At 32.8% G+C, this 22,263-nt stretch overlaps 2 protein-coding genes across 2 annotated transcripts in view; one reads left to right on the top strand and one right to left on the bottom strand.

Annotated features, from left to right (window-relative positions):
* Positions 1-1,285: 1,285 nt before the first annotated feature.
* LOC140744800 (uncharacterized) lies at positions 1,286-4,753 on the bottom strand. Its single transcript, XM_073076466.1, has one exon. It carries the CDS (start codon positions 4,309-4,311, stop codon positions 1,432-1,434), a length of 2,880 nt encoding a protein of 959 aa, XP_072932567.1. The 5' UTR covers positions 4,312-4,753; the 3' UTR covers positions 1,286-1,431.
* A 13,046-nt stretch (positions 4,754-17,799) lies between these two features.
* The window catches only part of LOC140744806 (monocarboxylate transporter 12), a 42,537-nt gene continuing 38,073 nt past the window's right edge, over positions 17,800-22,263 (top strand). Inside the window, exon 1 of the mRNA XM_073076476.1 lies at positions 17,800-18,111. The gene's annotated coding sequence lies outside the window, so the exon portion shown is untranslated. The remainder of the gene's footprint in view (positions 18,112-22,263) is intronic.

Raw genomic sequence — 22,263 nt, 5'->3', positions numbered from 1 at the left:
ACTAGCTGGCACCATTTTACGATATTAAGAAAGAGCTATATCATTACGGGTTTCAGCGTTATGATATTGCTCTTTGCAAATGTAATCATCTTTCAGGCACCTTCGCAAAAACGTGTTCAGAAAAATCTGTAATTCTTGCAGTATTATACCAGAAGATTGCCATGTCTCTCAATGTCTCTCAAATCCAATCCTTTGAAACTAAACATTGACACACAATAACACGTCAATTAAAAGCAGAATGGGTGTATCTACATACAGAATGCTTTTGACATTTAAAGCAATAAATACTAATAAATAATTGTGCCAATCAATCTCCACAAAAGTACTAAATCTAGCTTATGAAGATGAATAATAGGTTTCGTTAATTGGCTCGTGTCTTCTTCAGGGTCTTCCTTTTTAAGTCGATTTGTTTCTTAGTAACTGGCAAACTGCCCCATTTCTTGATAATGCAATACATCAGATTACGTTACGTTGATGTAACAGGCACATATATGCACTTATACTTGTCGATAGTTTATATTCGTCGATAATTTATTTCGGGACTACTGCAGCGTAGTTACTTTACAATTTCCAATACATATTTAACCAGCTTGTCGTAAATTGGTGTCTCAAAATACGTTATATACCTAACTTTTCTTTAATATTTGAGCCTAAAGATAAAGCAGACGTGCTACCAGATGGAAAGTTGTCAACATCGCCTACGGACGTTTGCAACACCAGAGGAGTCGCCAATACATCTCCGGCTTTGAAGGAGAGCTCTTTTTGCACCTTTTTGAAGAGCTTGAAGGCACCACCGCCACACCTATTTCTACCTAATAACAGCAGTGTTAGGCGCTGTTGTGTTCCGTTTTGAAGGGTGTGGTAAGGGAGGCAGACTTTTCCGAGGCGTTACCATCAGGTGGAATGCATGCTCGTCTGCTACTCCTACATTATAAAAAAAAACTTCATGTCCCCTACTAATATAACTTTAAATATGTAGAATGAATTTTATTTACGTCTCTATTGTTTACATTAATATATAACACAAAGGTAACAATTACTTTTGAAGTAACGACTATGTGTATTACAAATTAATGTCATATGGTTTAATGATGAAGGAAAAATCACAAATATGATCATGCCTGAAAATCCGTAATATTCTCAGAAGTGGCTGATGTCACATAATCCGAGCGACCATATTAGCCTTCTGATTATCTTCCCCTTCTAACAGGATACTTACTTAATAACTGGTCGATTATTATAGCATAAAGTTATTACTATAAATGGGTGAGGTAACTTTATTGGATAATAATAAGGATTATATACAATATTTGAAACAATAAAATTAAATACTAATTAAACAAAAAAAAACAAATTATATACTAATAGAAACTTATTTACAAAATGTACATATATACAAAAACGAAATACAAAAATATAAAAACATAAAAACTACCATAAAAAATGATCACCATCGCTGTCCTTGGGCAAGGTACCCAAGATGCTGGCAGCATTTCCTCTTTGAATTGCTATAGCAATTCGTTGAGCGAAATGCGTGCCAGCTCCTGGATCTCCAGAGACGTCGACCAATCGTGTTGACAGTTGTTTATACAACTGCCAAGCATCCGGGCCCCATGGACCTAAAGTTTCAACACCAAACGCCACAAATATGTAGTTATTACACAAACTAACATATTTATGACGCTTGGCGTTTTCAGCAGCAGTAGCCGCCGCCCCCGCGCCAGATGATGATGCCTGGAGGTGAGAAGGAGCCAGTGTGTCGACACACGTAGCGTCCCACACCAACATCCTTCCCCCCTTCCAGGGTATTAACGTCATACCGTCAGGCCGCTTGCCATCGTCACGTGCGAGACCATTCGGCTCTAAACAAGCCGGCACATTGACGGTGACAAAAGCCCGACGAATGACGTCATTGATGGTGGCGTGGCGCGATAAGCGACCAGCACTGCGCTGACAAGAAAGTCCATGGTGTCCAAATACATCGACGTCTGCACCGCAATGACAGCGATGGTGCTCAACTGTCTTTACACCCAGACGCAAACGAGTACAAACTGATAGAGTTAGATTGTCTAAAAGTGTACCTATATTTCCCGAAGGATATGCCTGTAGCCAAAACCCCGACTCCCGCTCTGCAACTGCAAGGAGACGAGCCCTCTCTGCAATATCATGTGCAGAATCAAGAAGCTGATGTCGTACAAGTATGCAGAGGGGTTCGTCCCATAATTTTTGTAAATTTAAATGTACCGGAAATTTTAGATTTGGTCCAGCCTGTAACCAAGCATCTTTAGCTTCATCCATAAAAGTAATCTGAGGTTCCTCAAAAATTTTAGACAATATATCCGAAGTTAAATTTTGTGTTTTATGGACTGAAGATAAAAATGCTGGTAGCGCAACACTCGAAATTTTACGTATACCCAAGCCTCCATGCCTAATGGGTAATGAAGCCTGGGTCCAAGCGCGTTCATTCATATGACAATTTAGAACAGACGAAAGAGTTTTCATGATGATGTCATCCAATTTTAAACAAAGTTCATTAAATTTCCAAAGGGGTGTACTTCTCAAAAGATATGTAAATTTAGGGACAAATAAACAAAATCGAATAATGAAAAGAGCCATGTGTGAATTAATTTTAAGTAAACGATCTGAAGTTTCATTAAAATTATGAATATTGTTTTCGATAAAAGATGGAATTGATTCTGGGAATATCGGTGAGCCCAGGAGGTGTAAAGAATGTTTATCTGAAATTTTGATATTAGGAGCCAAAGTTTTAAATCGTTCAATAATACTATTTTTTTCATTTACATTTTTGGAATTTGAAACAAAAAGTTCACATTTTGAAAAATTTACTTCAAGACCAATATTGCTAAATTTATCCATAATTTCCTGAAAATCTGTAAAAACTGTTTCTGTGTCACCTCCTAGAGAGCCGTCATCCAAATACCACACGTTAAATTTTGAATTTAAATTTGATACAATGGGATGAATAGCCAAACTGAAAATTGCTGGACCAAGTGGATCACCTTGCTGGCAACCTACAGATGAATTTAATAAATGATGTTTGTATACTAACTTTGACGGAGTACCATAACACTGCCAAAGAAAAGGATAAATAGATGGAGTAACTTGTTTTACTTGATCCAGCAAGGTGATCCTGTCAACCGAATTAAAAGCGTTTTTTATATCCAACTTCAAAAACACGTCTCCTCTCTCTTTCATTAATAAAGTTCTAGCTGCGTGGACTGCAGCCTCACACCCACCCTGGCTTCCAAAACCTAACTGGACAGGGGATAACTTTTCAGATATATCAGGTTTAATAACATTGCAGCATATTTTGGAAGCCAGGCGACGCAAGGTGCAACCCACAGCTATTGGTCTGATACCACCGTCCTTTTTTTTTAATGCACATATATTTGCGCCATAAAGAATGTGGGTTACATCGGAGGTAACCTTACCAGCTAACATTATGTTTATTAGCTGCGTTATACTATTTAACAGTAACTGACCTGCATCTCCAACATGACCGCCTACAAGATCTTTTAGATGTTGTGGTGTTAAGCCATCAAGGCCACCTGCGGAACCATTTTTGAAACACATTACAGCAGCTAATACCTGTTTTGGTGTAATTTGTAGTGGATCATCTTCAATATTAAGAAATTCAGGGGAGCCGTGAATTGAAGCTGGTGGATGTTTTTCCAAAAGGGCCGAAAGAGTAGCAGGGGAATCGGGAGCAATAACATCATTAGAAAAAAGGATAGTTGCAGCTCCTTTTAAATCTCCATCAGTTACTTTTTGTTCAACTTTTTTAAAAATATTACTGTTCTTGTGGGAAGTTTTGGATTTAATTACGATGTCATTGTATTTTATTAAACTGGTGCAATTAGTTTTTATTATTTGTGTGAGTGAACTGCGACTATCCTTTTTTGCATGTAAAACAACATATGGAAATGTCAATAAATGTTCCCAGCTTTGTAAGTCGTTTTTATTTACTACATCTTTTATTATTGTATTAAGGGTGGTTGCAACAGTGACTCGTGAACCTCTAGGAATGCGCTTAACCACTGGTATTGAACCTTTGAGGCGCCCGAGAGTTTTAACGAAATCACTTGAAGCTTCAGTCTGTGTGATTTCTGTGGATTCGACGTGTTCGACATTTTTATGAGCTTTCCCAAAATGTACCCTTAAGCCCCGATTACCTTTGAAGTAGCGTGGCTGAGAACATAACTGACATTTCAATAAGTTTCCACATTGTGAGTTATTATATTGGCTACAGGTGTTTGCGTCTGACGAAGACGAAATAGAAATATTTTGCATATAAAAAAGACTTAATTATAATATACAAAAAACAATAAATATATGTAAAATAGCACCTTTTAAATTAATTCATACTAAATTAAATCATATTTATAACTAAAATAAATTATTTATCTGACAAAACTTCAACAACAAAGTTGCTTAGTAACGATTACATAATATTACAACTGATTGGCAGGATGACGGAGAAGCGTAGCTATTGGTTTTCAAGATGTATTTTATACTTTGTTGATTGGCTAGTTAACAGACAAGAATCTCTGCTATTGGTTTCCAAGAAGCATTGTTGCTTGGTAACAAGTGGCGTCCAAAGGCGTCCTTAGCTACGTTTTGACAGGTTGCTTTGTTATTAATATTTTTACAATTTTATTTTTCACTAGAACCGAGCACGTCCTGATTCTACCCACAACTGTGTGGATGACTCACTGGTTGTAAAAATGAATGAAGACCTTTTTAGGGCTAAAAACACGATAAAATACATTAAATTATTTTAATCAATGTAGACTTGACAACACAGTACAACGGCCCATGACATTTTTTTCTATTTATTTATCATTTTTTTTATTTTTGTTATTACTTAGTTAGATTGTATGCCTTGGTTTGGTGCAATTTTATTTCTTTACGGTCATTAAAGAAAGAAAATATTCACATTGTAATGCTACGCGAATTAAGTGTTGACGGAATTGCTTATAAGTAGAGAAAAATTGTAAACATAATGCTCAGGCACAAAATTTCAAACCCGAGTAGAAAAATAATGAATTATCATAGGAAGACCAAATCATGGGTCATTAATAACCCAAAACTTCATCCAAATTGAATCAGTAGTTTCGGAGAAAATCGCGGATATACAAACTTACATACATAGCAGTCGAAAACAAAACCTGTTTTGAAGTTGATTAAAAATTATTGACAATAGGCATTATCACGTAATTTCTCATGAAATAGGAGTCAGTGTAAATAGATCCAGTTTACAGAATCGGAAGATTTTACATCGGACTGGGTAAGAGGGTCAAGGAGCCTGCCATCCGCCTACTGAGGCCATATTTAATTGATAATTATTTAACGACTAGGCGTTTTCTCGAGATGCTCTCCTTTACTTAGTAAGAGTTCAATTACAAGAAAATGTCCACTACTTTGATAATTAAGTACTGTTTGGCATGTTTTTAATCTATTTGCGCAGATTGTAAGCAGAAAAAGAGTTGAGTTTTCAATTTGATTCTCTTCTAACGTTTATACGAAAATGCAAGTTTTCTTTTAATTTCAATTTAAATCAATTTCTTTTTTCGCCCAGTAATATCTATTTAAGTTTTCAAATGAATTTCCATTTTCTCATCTAACAAAATTGTATGTTTGTTTGTTTGTTTATCTGTGTTCTGAACTTCTGACGTCACAGCCGAATGAAATGTTGTTGGCACCTTACTATGATATGTTTACTCCGAAACATAGTTCGTATTCTTGTGATATTGAACCTCCGTTAAAGGCTTAATATTTAGCAAATGTAAATACTAAATACATTACTAAAATGATTAAACTGTTGCTGTAGTTATTTGAGTTGCAATGTCACAGTGTCCGTGATCTGGAACGGAGATAACACAGATTCCGTGAGACGGAAACAGGAAGTTAAGATCACAATTTACGTAGTTAGGACAATGTAACAAAAACAATGACGACAGAAAAAGATAATGGGTAATTACTATCTGATATTGCAATACATATTTAGATCGTGGGACCTTAGAATACATAGTATCTATGTAGGTAATATAGAAGTAGCAAATTTGAAGGTGGTAGAACTCTGTGTGGTTCGACTCTGGTGGCATAATGTATGTATATTATGAGTCAATTCATGTAATCATAGATACGAGTATATATAATACTAGTAATAATAATAGTGTAGATGTAGTAATTCTTAAAAGGTGGTAGAACGCTTTGTGGTTCGACTCCGGCGGCACCACCGCCACACCTATTTCTACCTAATAACTGCAGTGTTAGGCGCTGCTGTGTTCCGTTTTGAAGAGTGTGGTAAGGGAAACATACTTTTACGAGGCGTTCCAGCTTAGTCCTCAGGGGTAGCGGCGCACCTGTGGCCGACCTCAGGTAGGAATATCTAATCCTATCTGGGGTTGATTACATGTTCATGGGCGGCAGTAGCCATTTACCATCAGGTGGATTGCATGCTCGTCTGCTACTGCTATATTTAAAAAAAAAAATAGCTTGCAAATAGCAAGTATTCAGCTTGAAAACATAGCTAGCAAATTATAACTAGCTACTGTTGGTCATGGACATCTGTCATCAATCCCGGATAAGATGCGAGTCTTATCGTTACAGATGTGTTGCTACCGCTGAAGACTAAGTTGGATCGGCCGGATAAGTATATCTCTCTTACAACATTATTAATCTCAGGTTTGCTGCAGTGTTGCTGTGTTCTGTACTACAACGTTTAACACAACTGTTATTAGGCAGAATACCTAAGTGTGACTGCGGTTCTACTATCTTTTTTTACTATTTAAGTATGCAAAAATAACCCAATTTAGTGTCAAAACTGTTAAGCAAGCGGATATGTGTTTATTTAGATCAAATTAGTTTTATTATTTTGCTAATTAAATAACGAATTATTTAGCGTTCATGATAACGATTTGGGTATAGACCCGATAAGAGTAAAATATGAGTTCGTTATATTATTTCATTAAATATTTATAGGATTATTATAACTCTCGTGACAACCGGATACGGACAGAGGGGTTACATTAATTATATGTAGGTAACGGATAACATATAGCATATTATTATAATTTATGTGTACTGATAGTTGCCAGTATGTACTTTTGAATTCTGTAATTAACCTATTCACATAATATCCTTGATAAGTACTAAGACTAGTCTTGTAAAATGACTCTATGCAACCCCCACGTCGTATCTATTATTTTATTTTAATATTTAGCGTTACAAGGGATTCTTCGAAAGTGAAAAAGAGGTCTCTTCCAAATCGGCGATGCATTTATGACTCCTCTTATTTTGCAAATGGCTATATATGATGGTGACTAATTCCATCAAATAACCTGTTTGCCTTATCGTTAGGTTCTAGTAAAAATACAATTTATATTTTAAGTAACTCTTACTTTTTACCATTAATTCCTCTCTTTCCTAACCCTTAATGTAACCCATCTATGAAAAATTAAGTAAGCAATTATTTTCGTTAGAGTTATCAAGGCGTTATTTATTTTAGTAAATTTTAATTGCTTTACAACCAATATCGATAACCGCTTATTCTTGGAAGGACCAGAAATAAATTACGTCTCCACGACGAGGCTGCCTGTTCGGAACTTATTTTACAATAAGAAATCTTCCCTTCAGAGTGATATATCGCGGAATATGCGCTGTGCATCATGCAAAACAGGCTGTTAACTTTTACATGTTCCTTGTAATACTCATGTATGTATTATTCGCTCGTAAGTTTTATTGACTGTTCAAAGATAACTATAAAACGAATTAGGTACTTGTACACATTAATTATGTAAAATTTATCTCCACTGTAAAAGTTAATTAACTATGGTTTCCGTTTTGATTTTGACGTGTTCCGATTATTTAAACTACAAATACTTTATAATACTTTTCATAATGATCTAATAGTAATCCAAATTATGTAATGCTATAGTTTCAGTGCGAATTAATATTTTGCATTATATCAATAAACTTATAAACATGTAATTTATCATCTGAGAACCTTGGCGAAAAGAAAGAAAAGCCGCATTTTGGGGTTATATAAGTAATAAAAACGTAAATAGCATAGTATTTGAAATTTTGTATTCACTTGTAATAACTCGTGGCATTGTTACGTTACAATGTAAAAAGGAGCGACCTTGTTTCTCACAAACATTCATTCACACCATTTTTTACAGAACTAATTAGTCTACATTTTACATAGAGAACCAACGCCGTAGATACTTATACACATTCTTTCACGAATTTAAAATAGGAAATGTTCATTTTAAATAATTTTTAAACTCGTATTTCGTTAATTTTATGGACAACCAAAGGTTGTGTTGAAAGAATTCATCATCATCACCATCATCAACCCCTTACTGTCCCACTGCTGGGCACGGGTCCTCCTCTCAGAATGAGAAGGATTAGGCCATAGTGCACCGTGCTGGCCAAGTGCGTATTGGTAGACTTCACATACCTTTAAGATTTTTTTTTTATATAAATGTCTCAGGTATGCAGGTTTCCTCACGATGTTTTCCTTCACCGTTTAAGCAAGTGATAATTAATTTCTAATACGCACATAAATTTGAAAATCAGAGGTGCGTGCCTGGGATTTGAACCTCGGACCCCTCGATCGAGAAGCCGCGTTTCTTAACCACTAGGCTATCACTGCTTTTGTTGAAAGAATTACTTTAATTTAATACTTAGTTATTTATCCACTTTGCTTATCTAAGTTTCTACCTAAAACAAAGGTCACAAAATCATGCGGCGTTAAGCTTAGGAAGTGCGGGAAGAACCTTTTAGTGGCTTAAGGAAAATTATGCCGTATTAATTAAAGATTATTTATCAAACTTTGTTATTTGACGTTTCTGCGTAAAAACCGTAAATGCGTAATATGACGAACATACAAAACAATTTGCACTTAAGTATGTATATAATTTGATAAACTTGTATTCCGTAAAGTACCTATTGTTATTACTACTACGAATAGATGAAATTGTCATCTTAAATACTACTCATTTAAATACTCATTTTATTTTCTGTATCGTTTCGCCGAATACAATACCAAAACAACTTAATATACTCTATGATAAACTTGGATTCCGCCTTATGTACTCGTAACTATTGTTTCTTGTCACTATGACTAGATAGAAATCCGATAGATAGAGATCTTATATAAATCATGTTATTTTGTGTATCGTTTCACCGAATTAAAATACAATCAAATCAATTTAGTAGAGTAATTAACAATTTAAAAGTCTAATAGTTCAAGAACTCTGGTATTTCTGGTAAGAACGCATTATAACCGGTAGAGTCCTTCATTTTGCGTTCATTGACTTCCGATCTGTCTAAACGTAATATGTAGAGACAAATCGTAGAGCCAATGAGTTATGCGCCTATGAATACTAATTCTTGCCTTGAATGCCTTGACACTATTAAGGTGTCAAAAGGTATTTCCGTAAAAACAATACACCTAAGGTTTCGGATCATGAAATCGTGTTGTTCATGGATCCGTGCACATGAAGGCTTTAGAAACCTGTAACTATAATTACACAAAGATAATTGTCATACATCAGTGCACTTAATTATGTAAATATTGTGTAACTATATGTATACGTACCTTAGACGAACAAAACGAAAGATAATTCAGAGTGCTTTTAAATTTCGTGACTGTAAGCAATGTGAACTTCATGTGATTTGAATTATATCACTTCAATTTGTTTCAAAATAATAGTTTAATAATGTACACCAACTTAATGAATTTCGAAATGTTAAACCTGTCTTTTGTTTTTGGTCTGAGTTGCAAGCATAATCCTGAAATGTGCGGGGAATGCTTCAATTGACTCATATAACTTAGTCGGCTAGAATTTGGTTAATCAAGTTATTAATACTATTTCCGTCTTTTGCCTGATTTTTGGTGTTATTTATTTATCGGGCTTAAGAACAATAATGTTATTACCAGATACCATTAGTACCATTAGGACCATTAGATAACAAATCAGTGCAGATCTCCATTGGCATTGACCAACAAAAGAAAGTAAATATTTTTGACCAACTCTTTCAAATAAAAGACACCGAAAGCAAAGATAGATAAGATAACGGACACGAATTGTTAAACCAAACAACATTTTTCTGTTAAATAATGACAATGTTTTCTGGAAATTTGATAACATAAAAACAGTTCGGCTAAGTTAAGAAAACCCTTTGAATTAACCGTAAATCTCATTTAGCTAGAATTGGAACATAGTAAAAATACTTTTCGCTGAAGGTTGAAACGAAAACAAAAGGTACACTCATTAGACTCAACTCAAATGGAACTTAGAAGTACTCGGTATTTTTAATGACATTGACTTTACTGCGGCTTATAATATATTTTTATCACACAATAATGATCGGAGCGCAATATACTTGATACGATCATTGCAATGTACAATTATACTGGTGTTTATTAAGGATGACGATCTGAGATCGATTAATTAAAGAATCGATCTTTTGGACCAAAAATCTATTAGATCAATTAATCTCCGGTAATTAATCGATTTTTCATCCTAGATTAGATAATCAAAATTCGTTTTTTTTTAAGTTGATCGAATATTAACAAATGTGTTATTGTCATTTTTTGCTGACGGATACGTATGTCAATATTTTTTTGGTCCTGGCGACCTCTTTTCTTTCGCTAGCTTCGCCCCTAAATAGATCGGAGATAGATTTTTGGAGAATCGATTTTTTAGACTTTTAGATTTTTTTAAGTAGGTATGTTAAACTCAAAAATAATTCAACTCAACATTTAAGAACTTGACAAATAAAAAAAATTAAAGCACATTCCAAAAATTCTATGTAACTCTGAAAACTTTACCTGATCTAAGCCAGTACTTCGCGTGATGCATGTTGAAAGAAAAATCCAACTAGCTGTAGACTTGTAACAAAACATTCACTCACCTATCACCACCTATTATTTGATCGTCAACAATGAAAAGGCTACACGGACATCACATGCTAATTCATCACAACGGCATAGTTCGCACCGCATTCGCGATACCCATAAGGTTGGCTCTAAAGCAAAATGCCCATAGAATACTGATCATCACTAGTCACGAGTTGTAACCTTTGTGCATACGTGATGAGGACGCTATCTCGCTATAGAAATATAATATGAATTTCAATGAACGTTAAATTTATTCTTAACTAGATTTTTGTGTGGTTTTGGTTTGTTTGTTTTTCGTATAATTTCGTTTACGGTCGCGCTTCAATGGTCTTAAAATACTTAGAACTAAAAACAACTTTACTATTATCGCCACTCATCTTTTTTTAGAATAGAAAAAATAAGTAAATATTTTATGGGGTCATATAAGGAGATAATAGATAGTTTAGGATTAAAGATTTAAATGTTAAGCTCTTTCGGTACCTCAAACAAAGGGCTTAGACCCACAATCTTTCGGAGTAATTTGAAAGGTAGCTATAAAACAAAAGTGATTCAAATTTTGTTTTGAAATAAGGCTGTAAGACCAGGCATTAACACCAAACTCCGTATTTAATACAGCTACTGTTATGATGCAATTGTGGTTCAGATTACAGTAGTTAACAATCACATTAACTTAATAGAATTAAATTGGCAAGTTAAGGTCAATGTTTTTCAGGTGCTTAACAATCTAGGTTGCATACTTTTCCTTTTACTAATTTGAACAGAAATTCTATGTATATAGTATTTCAATTAAGTAGTAATTTTTTTACTCATAAAAACGGTATTTTGACAAGGTGATAAATAATGTTGTCATTGTAATTAATATAACTGTGCAATAAATTATTTCATTTCAATAAGCTGTTTTTATATTTCATTTTAATTTTACGCAATTATATAAACGTACACGTGCACAGATAAATAATTTACCTCTATTAAAGCTGTATCAATATTTTATTTATTTTAATGAACATTTGACTAAATTATATCGAGTAGTAAACTGTGTAGAAGGAAAAGTATTGTACTTAAATTATTATAAAAATTTAACCATCAATGCCACAAATGGTTCGATTGTTATGTAGGTACAACATTACTCAGTTTTACTAATGAAATCAACTTGTATGGATATTATCAACTTAACTTATTATCAATATTATAACTTATCATTATACTTAGTACATTTAAGGAAAACACAGAAATATTCGGTGTTTCCGTACATTTACTTAAAATAAAAATTTAAAAAACTGATTTCATCACATCATGAGCTTAAAGATTAGTGATCGAAGGCTTAAAGTCATCTTCAGTTAAAATTATTTAAATAATAAGATGCTTCACTAAGATAAGATGCTTCATTAAAGCTAGTAATTAAAGCTGAACAAGATACTAGCTTCATCAGCTCATAGTCAGAATTTTGCACTCAAAACTGTCATCGCAATTTGATACATGACTGAGTCCAATACGATTTTAAAAATAATTTGAATAGAATATTTTTGTAAAATAGAGAATTTTCAAGTGCAGACGAATGGAAAAGCTACAAAAAGGATGCCTGTCCGGTTTTGCACACTCAGTACAAACGATAAGCATGCAGGAGTATATTACTTACGTAAAGATTGTATAGACTTTTTGATCAATGTTACAAATTACAATGTAACTTTTTTTATAATATAAGAGTAGCAGACGAGCATGCAGTCCACCTGATGGTAAGTGGCTACTGCCACCCATGGACGTCTGTAATCAACCCCCGATAGAATTAGATATTCCTACCTGAGGTCGGCCACAGATGCGCCGCTACCGCTGAGGGCTAAGCTGGAACGCCTAGGAAAAGTCTGTCTTCCTTACCACACCCTTCAAAACGGAACACAGCAGCGCCTAACACTGCTGTTATTAGGCAGAAATAGGTGTGGCGGTGGTGCCGCCGGAGTCGAACCACAAAGAGTTCTACCACCTTCAAAAACTTACTACATCTACACTATTATTAATATGATATGTACTCGTATCTATGATTACATGAATTGACTCATAATATACATACATTATAGTTAAATAAATAACTTTAAAACGTGTTCGTAGCACATTTACCCCAAACAAGATGTTTATTCTGACCACGTGTAAGAATTTAAAATAATTTGTTGAATATTCAATTTCGTGGTGACGTTGAATACGAAATTTGTTTCGACATAACTAATAGTGTAGGCTGTTTAACTAGAAGCCATTGTTTATACACGTAATTATTCTATTTACCAAGTCTGGAGATAATCCGAAATTCATTTAAAGCAACGCTGCAATTGTTAATGTATTTATTGTTAACAATTCAGTTAGCAAAGCTTGTATCTTCACTAATGTTTTTGTTGTTAACAATTTAGTTAGCAAAACTAGCATCTTCACTAATGCTTGTATTGTTAACAATTTAGTTAGCAAAGGTAGCATCTTCACTAATGTTTGTGTTGTTAACAATTCAGTTAACAAAGCTTGTATCTTCAATAATGTTTGTGTTGTTAACAATTCAGTTAGCAAAGCTAGTATCTTCACTAATGTTTTTGTTGTTAACAATTTAGTTACCAAAGGTAGCATCTTCACTACTGTTTGTGTTGTTAACAATTTAGTTAGCAAAGATAGTAGCTTCACTCATATTTTTTGTTAACAATTTATGTTTATGTTTCATTCATTGTTTATGTTTAATTCAACATCAATGATGTATATATGATAATGGTGTATTTTAACTGCTAATGGTTCAACAGATAAAATAAAGACTACGATTTTTTGAATATTCATGACTTCTTTCAATAAATTTAATAGAGTTACGATAAAATACTGCAGACATACGTTTAACCTTCTTATGATAATTAAAACAAACAACAAACGAAACTGGCTCTACTTATTCAGCTCTACTGAAACACTTTGTCTTTTTTGTCTTAACTCTACCGTAAAGTTAGGTAATTAGCTACCAATTATAGCAAATTGCTAAAAATTTAAGTAATTGCTTAATGACTTTAATCTTTTCGCAGTTACTGTGGAATGTTATATTTAACGTTTCAGTGCATTGTGGGCAATTAGTATTACTAAGTACAACGATTTACTCTTTGTATTCACTAAGACAACGTTAGTAAATGATAAAGATATTTAAAAATATATATTGAAATTGTTTTAAAACAAAAAAAAACAATCATTAGACTAAAATTAAATGTCATAAAAGCTTACGAGATTTACCTATTTATATTTAAAAAATACTTTTTCTATTACTTCTAATACACATGGAAAGTTAAATTGTAGTTACGATGTTTTTTGTACAATCTTGCGATAAGCTTTTATATCATTATGAGTTATCTGAATACTAAGAGGTATGTACAAATAGTTTATGTACAATATAAACTTTTGTATTTTATTCGCGTTGTAGACGAAAGACTGACCAAGACCATATTGTAATCCTACAATAACCTCACCTTATTAATTTATTGACACGAATTTAACATAAATAATGTCCTTAAGTAAATTTTTAAGTGAGAGTATTTTTTTCATTCCTGTTTCGATAAAAAATTAATATTATTAAAATATACACAAAACAGAATCCTGTTCGGAATATCCGCATAACATGCTGAACTCAAATTTACTTCAAATAATATTTTCAAGCATAATATCTTGTAATGTACGTCACATTATGGTACATAAAATATACATATTACATATACTTGATAAGAATTATACAAATATTTTAACCTTACTCTAAATGAAATTACTTATGTGACTTATGTCGCAAATTGAACTAGAGTAAATGTTATAGTAATTTAAGAAGTTGTTTTACGACAAATAATAATGTTACACAAGATAAACTTATATTATATTATAATAAATAATTATATAGTGGATATAATGGATTCAAGTTAATCAAATGAAATTAAATTCTCAAAACATTCGTAGATTTATTGCAGCAAGCACTTTGTATGTTCGTAGTTACGATTAAATACTCGTATGTAATGTGAAGATTGTACCTCTCCATTTGAACCGTACGGCTGGTAGAGCCTTTAATATAATTTAAATATTCGGACATCTATAAAAACTAAAATCCATTGCAAAAAAACTAAAACAATATTTAACATTTGCCATACGTTGAAATTATACAATGTGAATTATTAAATAGATGTGATAAATCCTGATTGTGTATTGATATTTGCATCTTCTTAAATCTTTATTGGAGTATTACTTTTACACTACGAGGCCTATTAGTCCATTAAATTTAATTTCTTTTAATTATTCACTGACATTTAATTTTGTGATTGAATTTGATGTGTTAGTTCATGCGAATTATTGAATTAATTAATAAAATGGAATCATGGTAAAATCCCCACTAGTTTATTATGTTCGACGTTAGTGATCTGAGGCAGACATTTATAGAGGTACTTTCTAATACGCTACTGATATCTATGACTAACGTGACCATACTTCCTGTTTTGTACGAAACCGAATGTTAAATAAATTTAAATTTTTTAAATTTTCTATTTCCACGAGAAAAACCTCGGGACGCAAAATTGTCTCGTTTTCCCAAACTACGATGGTGATTACTAAAAAGAATTTACTAACACGTTCGTAAAACTATACACGTATAGATTTACGAACGTTTTATAACTTTTAGAATTTGCAATTTTTTTTTTCACTGAGTACCTAGCCCCTAATATTATAAACTCAAGTATACATTTGTAATAGGCTCGTCAAAATTTATGGAATTGGCGAGCTTGAATAGCGAGATTATCAAATTAATTTCCCTTTATGAATCAGGTCTACTAATTGTCAAATAATCCCATGTCCCGCTTTGAGTCATAAAGCAATTGGTCACGATATCTGTGACTGAACATGTACCTAACGTTTCTAGATAAACAAGCTTACAGTTACAATTACCAAACAGGTGACACTTCGGTATGAGCTTAGTTTCATCACTAGGTCACGACATTACGCTCCACTTGTCGACTAATATTAAGGACTGTTTGTGTGTAAAAGATACTCTCGACTGCTACTAGATCGATTCCTAGTAATATCTAATATATAAAATTCTCGTGTCACAGTTTTCGTTGCCATACTCCTCCGAAACGGCTTGACCGATTTTGATGAAATTTTTTGTGCTTATCCGGTATCTATGAGAATCGGCCAACATCTATTTTTCATCCCCCTAAATGATAAGGGTTGTTCACCCTTAACATTTTTCGGGTCAGCTAGTAACCAAATAAAATAATTGTAAGTGCAAGAACTCGCATCCGGAGGGTTCCGTACCATCAAAATTTTCACTTTTTTATTTTCAGTATTTGTCATTGTAGCAGTCAATGAACATGCATTGTGAAAATTTGAACTCTACCTATTACGGTTCAATAGAAAAATTGCGATTTTTCCCTATTTGTTTTCAACTTTTTTATTGCGGATTTAGTATGTGTTGATATAGGGACCACCATTATACATACTCTATATAAATTTAAGTATCTATCTATAAGGTTAAGGAGATGGAGTCCTGTGACAGATGGACAAACGGACAGATAGCGGAGGCTTAGTAATAGTGTTCCGTTTTTACCCTTTACCCTTTTTAAGGGACCCTAATAAATGGAATTAAAGTATCTATTTATACCTTAATATATATTCTACGATAGTGACAAGCCATTATCTAATATAATGACGATAGTTTATTTTCATATTACTATCTCCTTTCGGAATAACAAAGGTTTAGGCTATACTCCATCACATTGCCAAAGTGTGGTCTGTTGTTTTCCACATACCTGTGACAATATCTATAAGTGCATGCATCGGATTGCATCTTAACGCTAATTTACTTTTTCGTAGTTGTTTACGTTCTTAGTCGTTAGTACAAGTAACCCTTCTGTGATGGACTTTATGTAATATGTTCTATAAGAGCTGGTCACAGCCGCTTATGGAATTCTTTACATGCTTCCACTTAGGTGAACTCGATTGCTGCAGCAAAAATAGAAGGATCTATTACGTATTTAAAAAGTCACAATCGGAGCTAGTATGTCTTAATTGGGTGTGTATATGTCATCACCATATGACGTTAATAACTTGTGGGGTTTACCAACGTTTAGGGTTAAAAAGCAGTTTAATTCCAAAAACGTAATAAGTGGCAGTTTAAAAATAAGTTTCCGCATGTGGCTTTCCCCGCACTCCATTATTTATGTTTTATTCGATTTTTCAAACCAAAAAGTACCTAACATGTAATTGCCATAACCCGGAAGACAAATAACAAGTTTTTTTTATTTATACTTAATAATTTGAGATCATAGCGTTCATAGCTCAGTGGAGTCAATATATCAGAGACGTGTCGGCTAGTAGGATTTTCTGAAGATTTTTTGGACATCGTTAAATAATAATAAGTTGATTTTCTCGTATCTCTCTCATCATCTCTCATAGCTACTAGACTACGCTATGGTGCCTATTCGTAATTGATGTCTGTCTACGAATAAGTAACACACTCACACTGCAATACGTCGTTTGTCAAATGTAGAGGAAGTTAATATTAATTTACAATTTGACATGAAATAACCAACCAAGTTACAAGGATAAAGTATAAAATACATATTTACGAAAACATTCGACACGTGTTCGATACTGAAGATTCATCAATTAGCGGAACTTATGTAAGTTCTACCTTAAGACTGAAAACGAATACATATCAGTTACTTAGTAAATGTAAAGTTGATTGTACTTTATTACGTAAGCCGTGCGATGTGTCTAATGCTTGACTGATGCTTTGACTGACCCTCTACGTAAACAATACACTGAAATAGTAACAAAATATTTTTATCGAGTTAACCGCAGCGTGCTTTAAACATGGCCGTCTGTCGCCGGCGCCGTTCAGTACTCTCGCAACCGCCGGCGAAGGCACGCGTCAACACAATCAAAAATAAATTACGATTTAATTAAAATAAATAACTTTCATTATCAGTACACTCTTATACATGTGTTTAACTAAAATTTACGAGCGAAACCTTGACGTGAACTCTTTAAGTTATCAAAAAGCGCGGGAGTGATACCGACGCGTTCGCGTGTTTGCTAAAAGCCGGCATTACGGACCATTTGGAATTTAAATTGGTGAAGGTCCAATATTGCGGATTTAGCACCAAACAGTGCTTTCCTCTAAGCTACGTGCATTTCGGGTGAGTGACATCGAGGGCAAGCTAGCTACAGCTTTATTTTTAAACTTGAGAAGGCACGGGATGTTCAGACGAAACTATTTTTGGGCCATCACACGTTCACACCTATATTCTAAACTTCATTCTCAAGTTTCAGAACGTTATTGCTGGAAAGTTAGAGATAAGCGACTTCGCACAACACGAATAACGAGATGTATAGCGAGATATAAGTAATTACCTACGAAACTTAAGTTGAAAAATTAAATATATAATCTCATTAGTGGAAATATAAATTACTCTTGACACCACTTCATATAAAAATTTTGGTACACAAAAAATAACGCTAATGACATGTCGAGTGTGAATAACGTTAAAATAAGGCTATGTACACAATGACACAGAAAACAAACTGATAATAGTATGTAGGTATTTATACGAGTACTAACACATTTGTTTCACACTCAGAAATACAGTTTTAAAGTACTACAGCTTCACACTATATTGTTTAAGTATTTTTTATTTGATCAAATGTTTTACTTTTTGCGTATTATTAAAAATACATAAAAATAAATTATCGATAATAATGTATTCATAAACTGTATTAATATTAATTAACCTATTTTAATTCAAACTGTAAAAATATGTAAAGTAAAATGCGCTTGAATTATTTTCTGAGGTATGTAATTGTACTAATTATATGTATTTTCTTTAAGATTATTTTCTGCAATTAAATTAATAAAGCGCTTTCTACACTCATCATGTAAACATAAAAATATTAAATAAAGATCTACAAAATTTAATTTAAAGTTAGTATTCAAAATTAATTTTGTAATAACACGGTTAACCGATATTAATAACAGTATCCCACGTTCTTCGCTTTAGATCTAGATATCATATCAGCGAATATAAGCACGTGACTCAGTTATTGGGCGCGAAACTGAATGCGAATTGATTTCTTTGACCTTATCCTCTGATTCAGTTTGGCAGGTTGGCTCACTCACATGCGCATGAGACCATGTGTTAACTCATATTGTATGCAAATTTAATAGATCTGTATGTATTTACGTGTGTCTTCAAATCAATTATCTATGCATACTTAATTTTTTTTTTCTGTTTTCTAATTATGTCCCTAGATTTTTTAAACGGGTAATTCTCAAGATATTCTAAACTGAATAGGGTGCAAATATTTTTCAAAGATATAATATATTTTGGGTAATAAAATTTATTTTTGGAAAGTTTGGCTAAAAACTAAAACTATATGAAGACAGCTTTATAATTATTTTGGATTTGGATCGATTTTGGCGCATTTAATAATTCGTTATATTTGTTTACGGAATGAAACAGGTAAAACAAGATCGCACGACAACATACCTATTCTTATTATTCTTAAGTACGTACAAATTAAATTCTGTGTCGAAGACCTTTGAAATTCAATAAATGTAGAGAAAGTAAAGTTTCGTTTAGTTCGCTCTTACCAAGTTATACGAATACAGCGGTTTAAATTATACCTCATGAATACGAATTTGGTTTTACGTGAAATTCCAAAGTTTTCCTATTTAAAGACAATTGAACTAATATAGACATCTTTATTTTTTTTGTACGTTTGTGTTTGTTTATTTATTTTTTATGTACGTATTAAAGATAAATGGTTACTTGCTTTAACGGTGAAAAAAACGTGAGTTTGGAAAAAAGTCATCAAAGGTATGTCTAGTTGATATACCCGTACTTGGCAATCATTGACTATGGCATAAGTCCTCACTTGATAATGTTAAACCGATACGCAATTGATACATGTGGGTTGGTATATTTTAAGACCATCTGTTTCCGCCGGCCTGGGAGTACATTAAGCCTTGAGACAAAAAAACTAGTTTCCAGTGAATGTGGACACTAAACATGTTGCAAAGCTTGCGACCTTTCAGTGGCGTTTCTTTTTTATTTATAGCCCGGAAAACGATTATGCACAGAAACTTGTCAAAACCGATTAGTGGAGGAATGCTGATTCCATTCTGTGGATGTCTTTGGCAGTACATAGTTAATTTTAATATATAACAAAAATACTTTGAATTTATAACAATGATTATTATCATGGTTTTTATATTAAAAAGACTTAAGTGGGATAATTCCCATGCTGTTATTTCATATGTTGTTAAATCTACACAATTAAACGGATCTTCTGCAATTGTAATGCTTAAAAATCTTGCAAAGCTTTGTTTTTATTTAGATTATACCTTTTTTTTAAATACAATTTATTAAATGTACTGGATTATTTTGACCATGAAAAATTAAGTTATCTAATAAGTAAGCTATCCGATTTAAATTACTCGTCGTGATCAGACTAAATTGAGTCAATTAATATCTATAAATACTGTATCAATCTATAATACTTACAAACGGTCCAAAATACGTAGGAGTTCAAAATACTTCGAAAGTGCATCTCCCATTAGCTTTATAAATAAATCTATGGTCATTACAGTTTATGGCTTATCATTGGCGTGTGTGACATGTGCCCACATATCAAACTGGACGTAATCGCTACTGTGACAAAGCTACCTCACTTACGGAAGACATGCCGGTTTATGAGATTAAATGAAGTGCATTTATTTTTTGACCTCACGCTGCTTTTACAAATTGACCATATTTATTTTAACCTGCTTCCGCAAATATTTAACTAGTTTGTTTTTATCAATAAATTTTTAATGAATATCACGTGTTCTATGCGAGTAGGTAATATATTTTCTTTGGAGAGTCGCTTAAAACCTAAAAGTAATAAAAAAAATATCAGTGAGTATTATCTTTTTTATTATACTTTCAACTGTATATTTCGCTTACTTTTAACTAAAATGTAACTTTACAGGCAATACTAGTAAAAGCACTTTATAAGTAGTTATTGGTCTCTATTTATATTATCATTATTTACTACTTGTATAAACATCGCCTGATGTATATTGTGATTTATGCATTTGCTTTTTCATGTCCCAGTTTCCACGTGTTAATGGTTACATTAGTAATCGGAGAAACAACGCACCCGTGCTAAGGTTAATGGTCGGAGAATTAGGAGGCCATACATTACGACCAACAACTGGACCATTAGTCATTCTGGTTATAAAATATATTTATTAACTTCAATGCAAGTATATAAGAACTAACAATAAGAATATTTCACGAAAAACGGAGCTAAAAAACTATATATAGAGCCAAAGACATTAAGTTAGCGAACATAATGCTTTTGGACTGAAATAAGAAATATATTTTGCTTATTTCCATTAAATAATCATTTAGTTTTTTGTAACCAATATTATCCTTCTAACGTTTGAGCACTTATGAAAATAACAATTATAGAAAAAAATCTTGTTAGGTATAAGCAATTATCATAATGATCAACATCATAATGATTTATATTTTTATCTACAGTTAAAAGGCTCACAAGGATATACTATTTTACAAATAATATTTCTTACAGAAATTTCTTATACCACACCTGAATGTAGACAACTTAATATTTATAATTATAAATTAGTCACAAATAATTACTCATTAATTAAGTTAATAAAATTACGTAGAAAATAATAGTAGTTGGTAGATAATAAATGATTTACATTTAACCACCAGTTAGTTTTCGTTTGACCAGAGAGCCAGAGACACATCTCAGATAAAGTTGTCCTAAAAAGATAAACGAATTCTTTCACGTAGGGCTATTTCAGTTATTTTCCGTGATAAGTGTAAATTATTATACTTTGTCATTATTATACGGGCGTATGTTGCTTACCTGACTGACTGTGGCCCTTATAATTTTATTGGCGTATATTTATAAATGGTATATTTATAGCTTTACCCGCGGCTTAAAATTACAAACAAAATCATTACCTACTTAAATTGCTCATTTGGTAAGTAAATCATAACCTACTTAAATTGCACATGAAATTTATTTGAGTAACTTTTTGTTTGTAGGTACATACATATAAAAACGACACGGATTATAGAGTCTAGGCGCCGCTTCTTAAAAAAACACCTTGGGAAGAAGGCAAAAGAATTCTATGAAGAATTTACTCTGAATAAAAATACAACTTTTTATAATGTTGTTCGTAAACATCAAATCTCAGGCGTCGAGACACGCCATTAACACCAAAGATGCCGACAAACATTCAACTTTGTTATATTAATGGATTCGGACATTCC

The sequence above is a fragment of the Epargyreus clarus genome, unplaced genomic scaffold (assembly GCF_041222505.1).
Source record: "Epargyreus clarus isolate Ecla_fem2 unplaced genomic scaffold, WU_Ecla_fem_2.2 ptg000009l, whole genome shotgun sequence".
Taxonomy (NCBI): Eukaryota; Metazoa; Arthropoda; class Insecta; order Lepidoptera; family Hesperiidae; genus Epargyreus; species Epargyreus clarus.
This window is presented reverse-complemented; position numbering and strand designations above follow the sequence as displayed.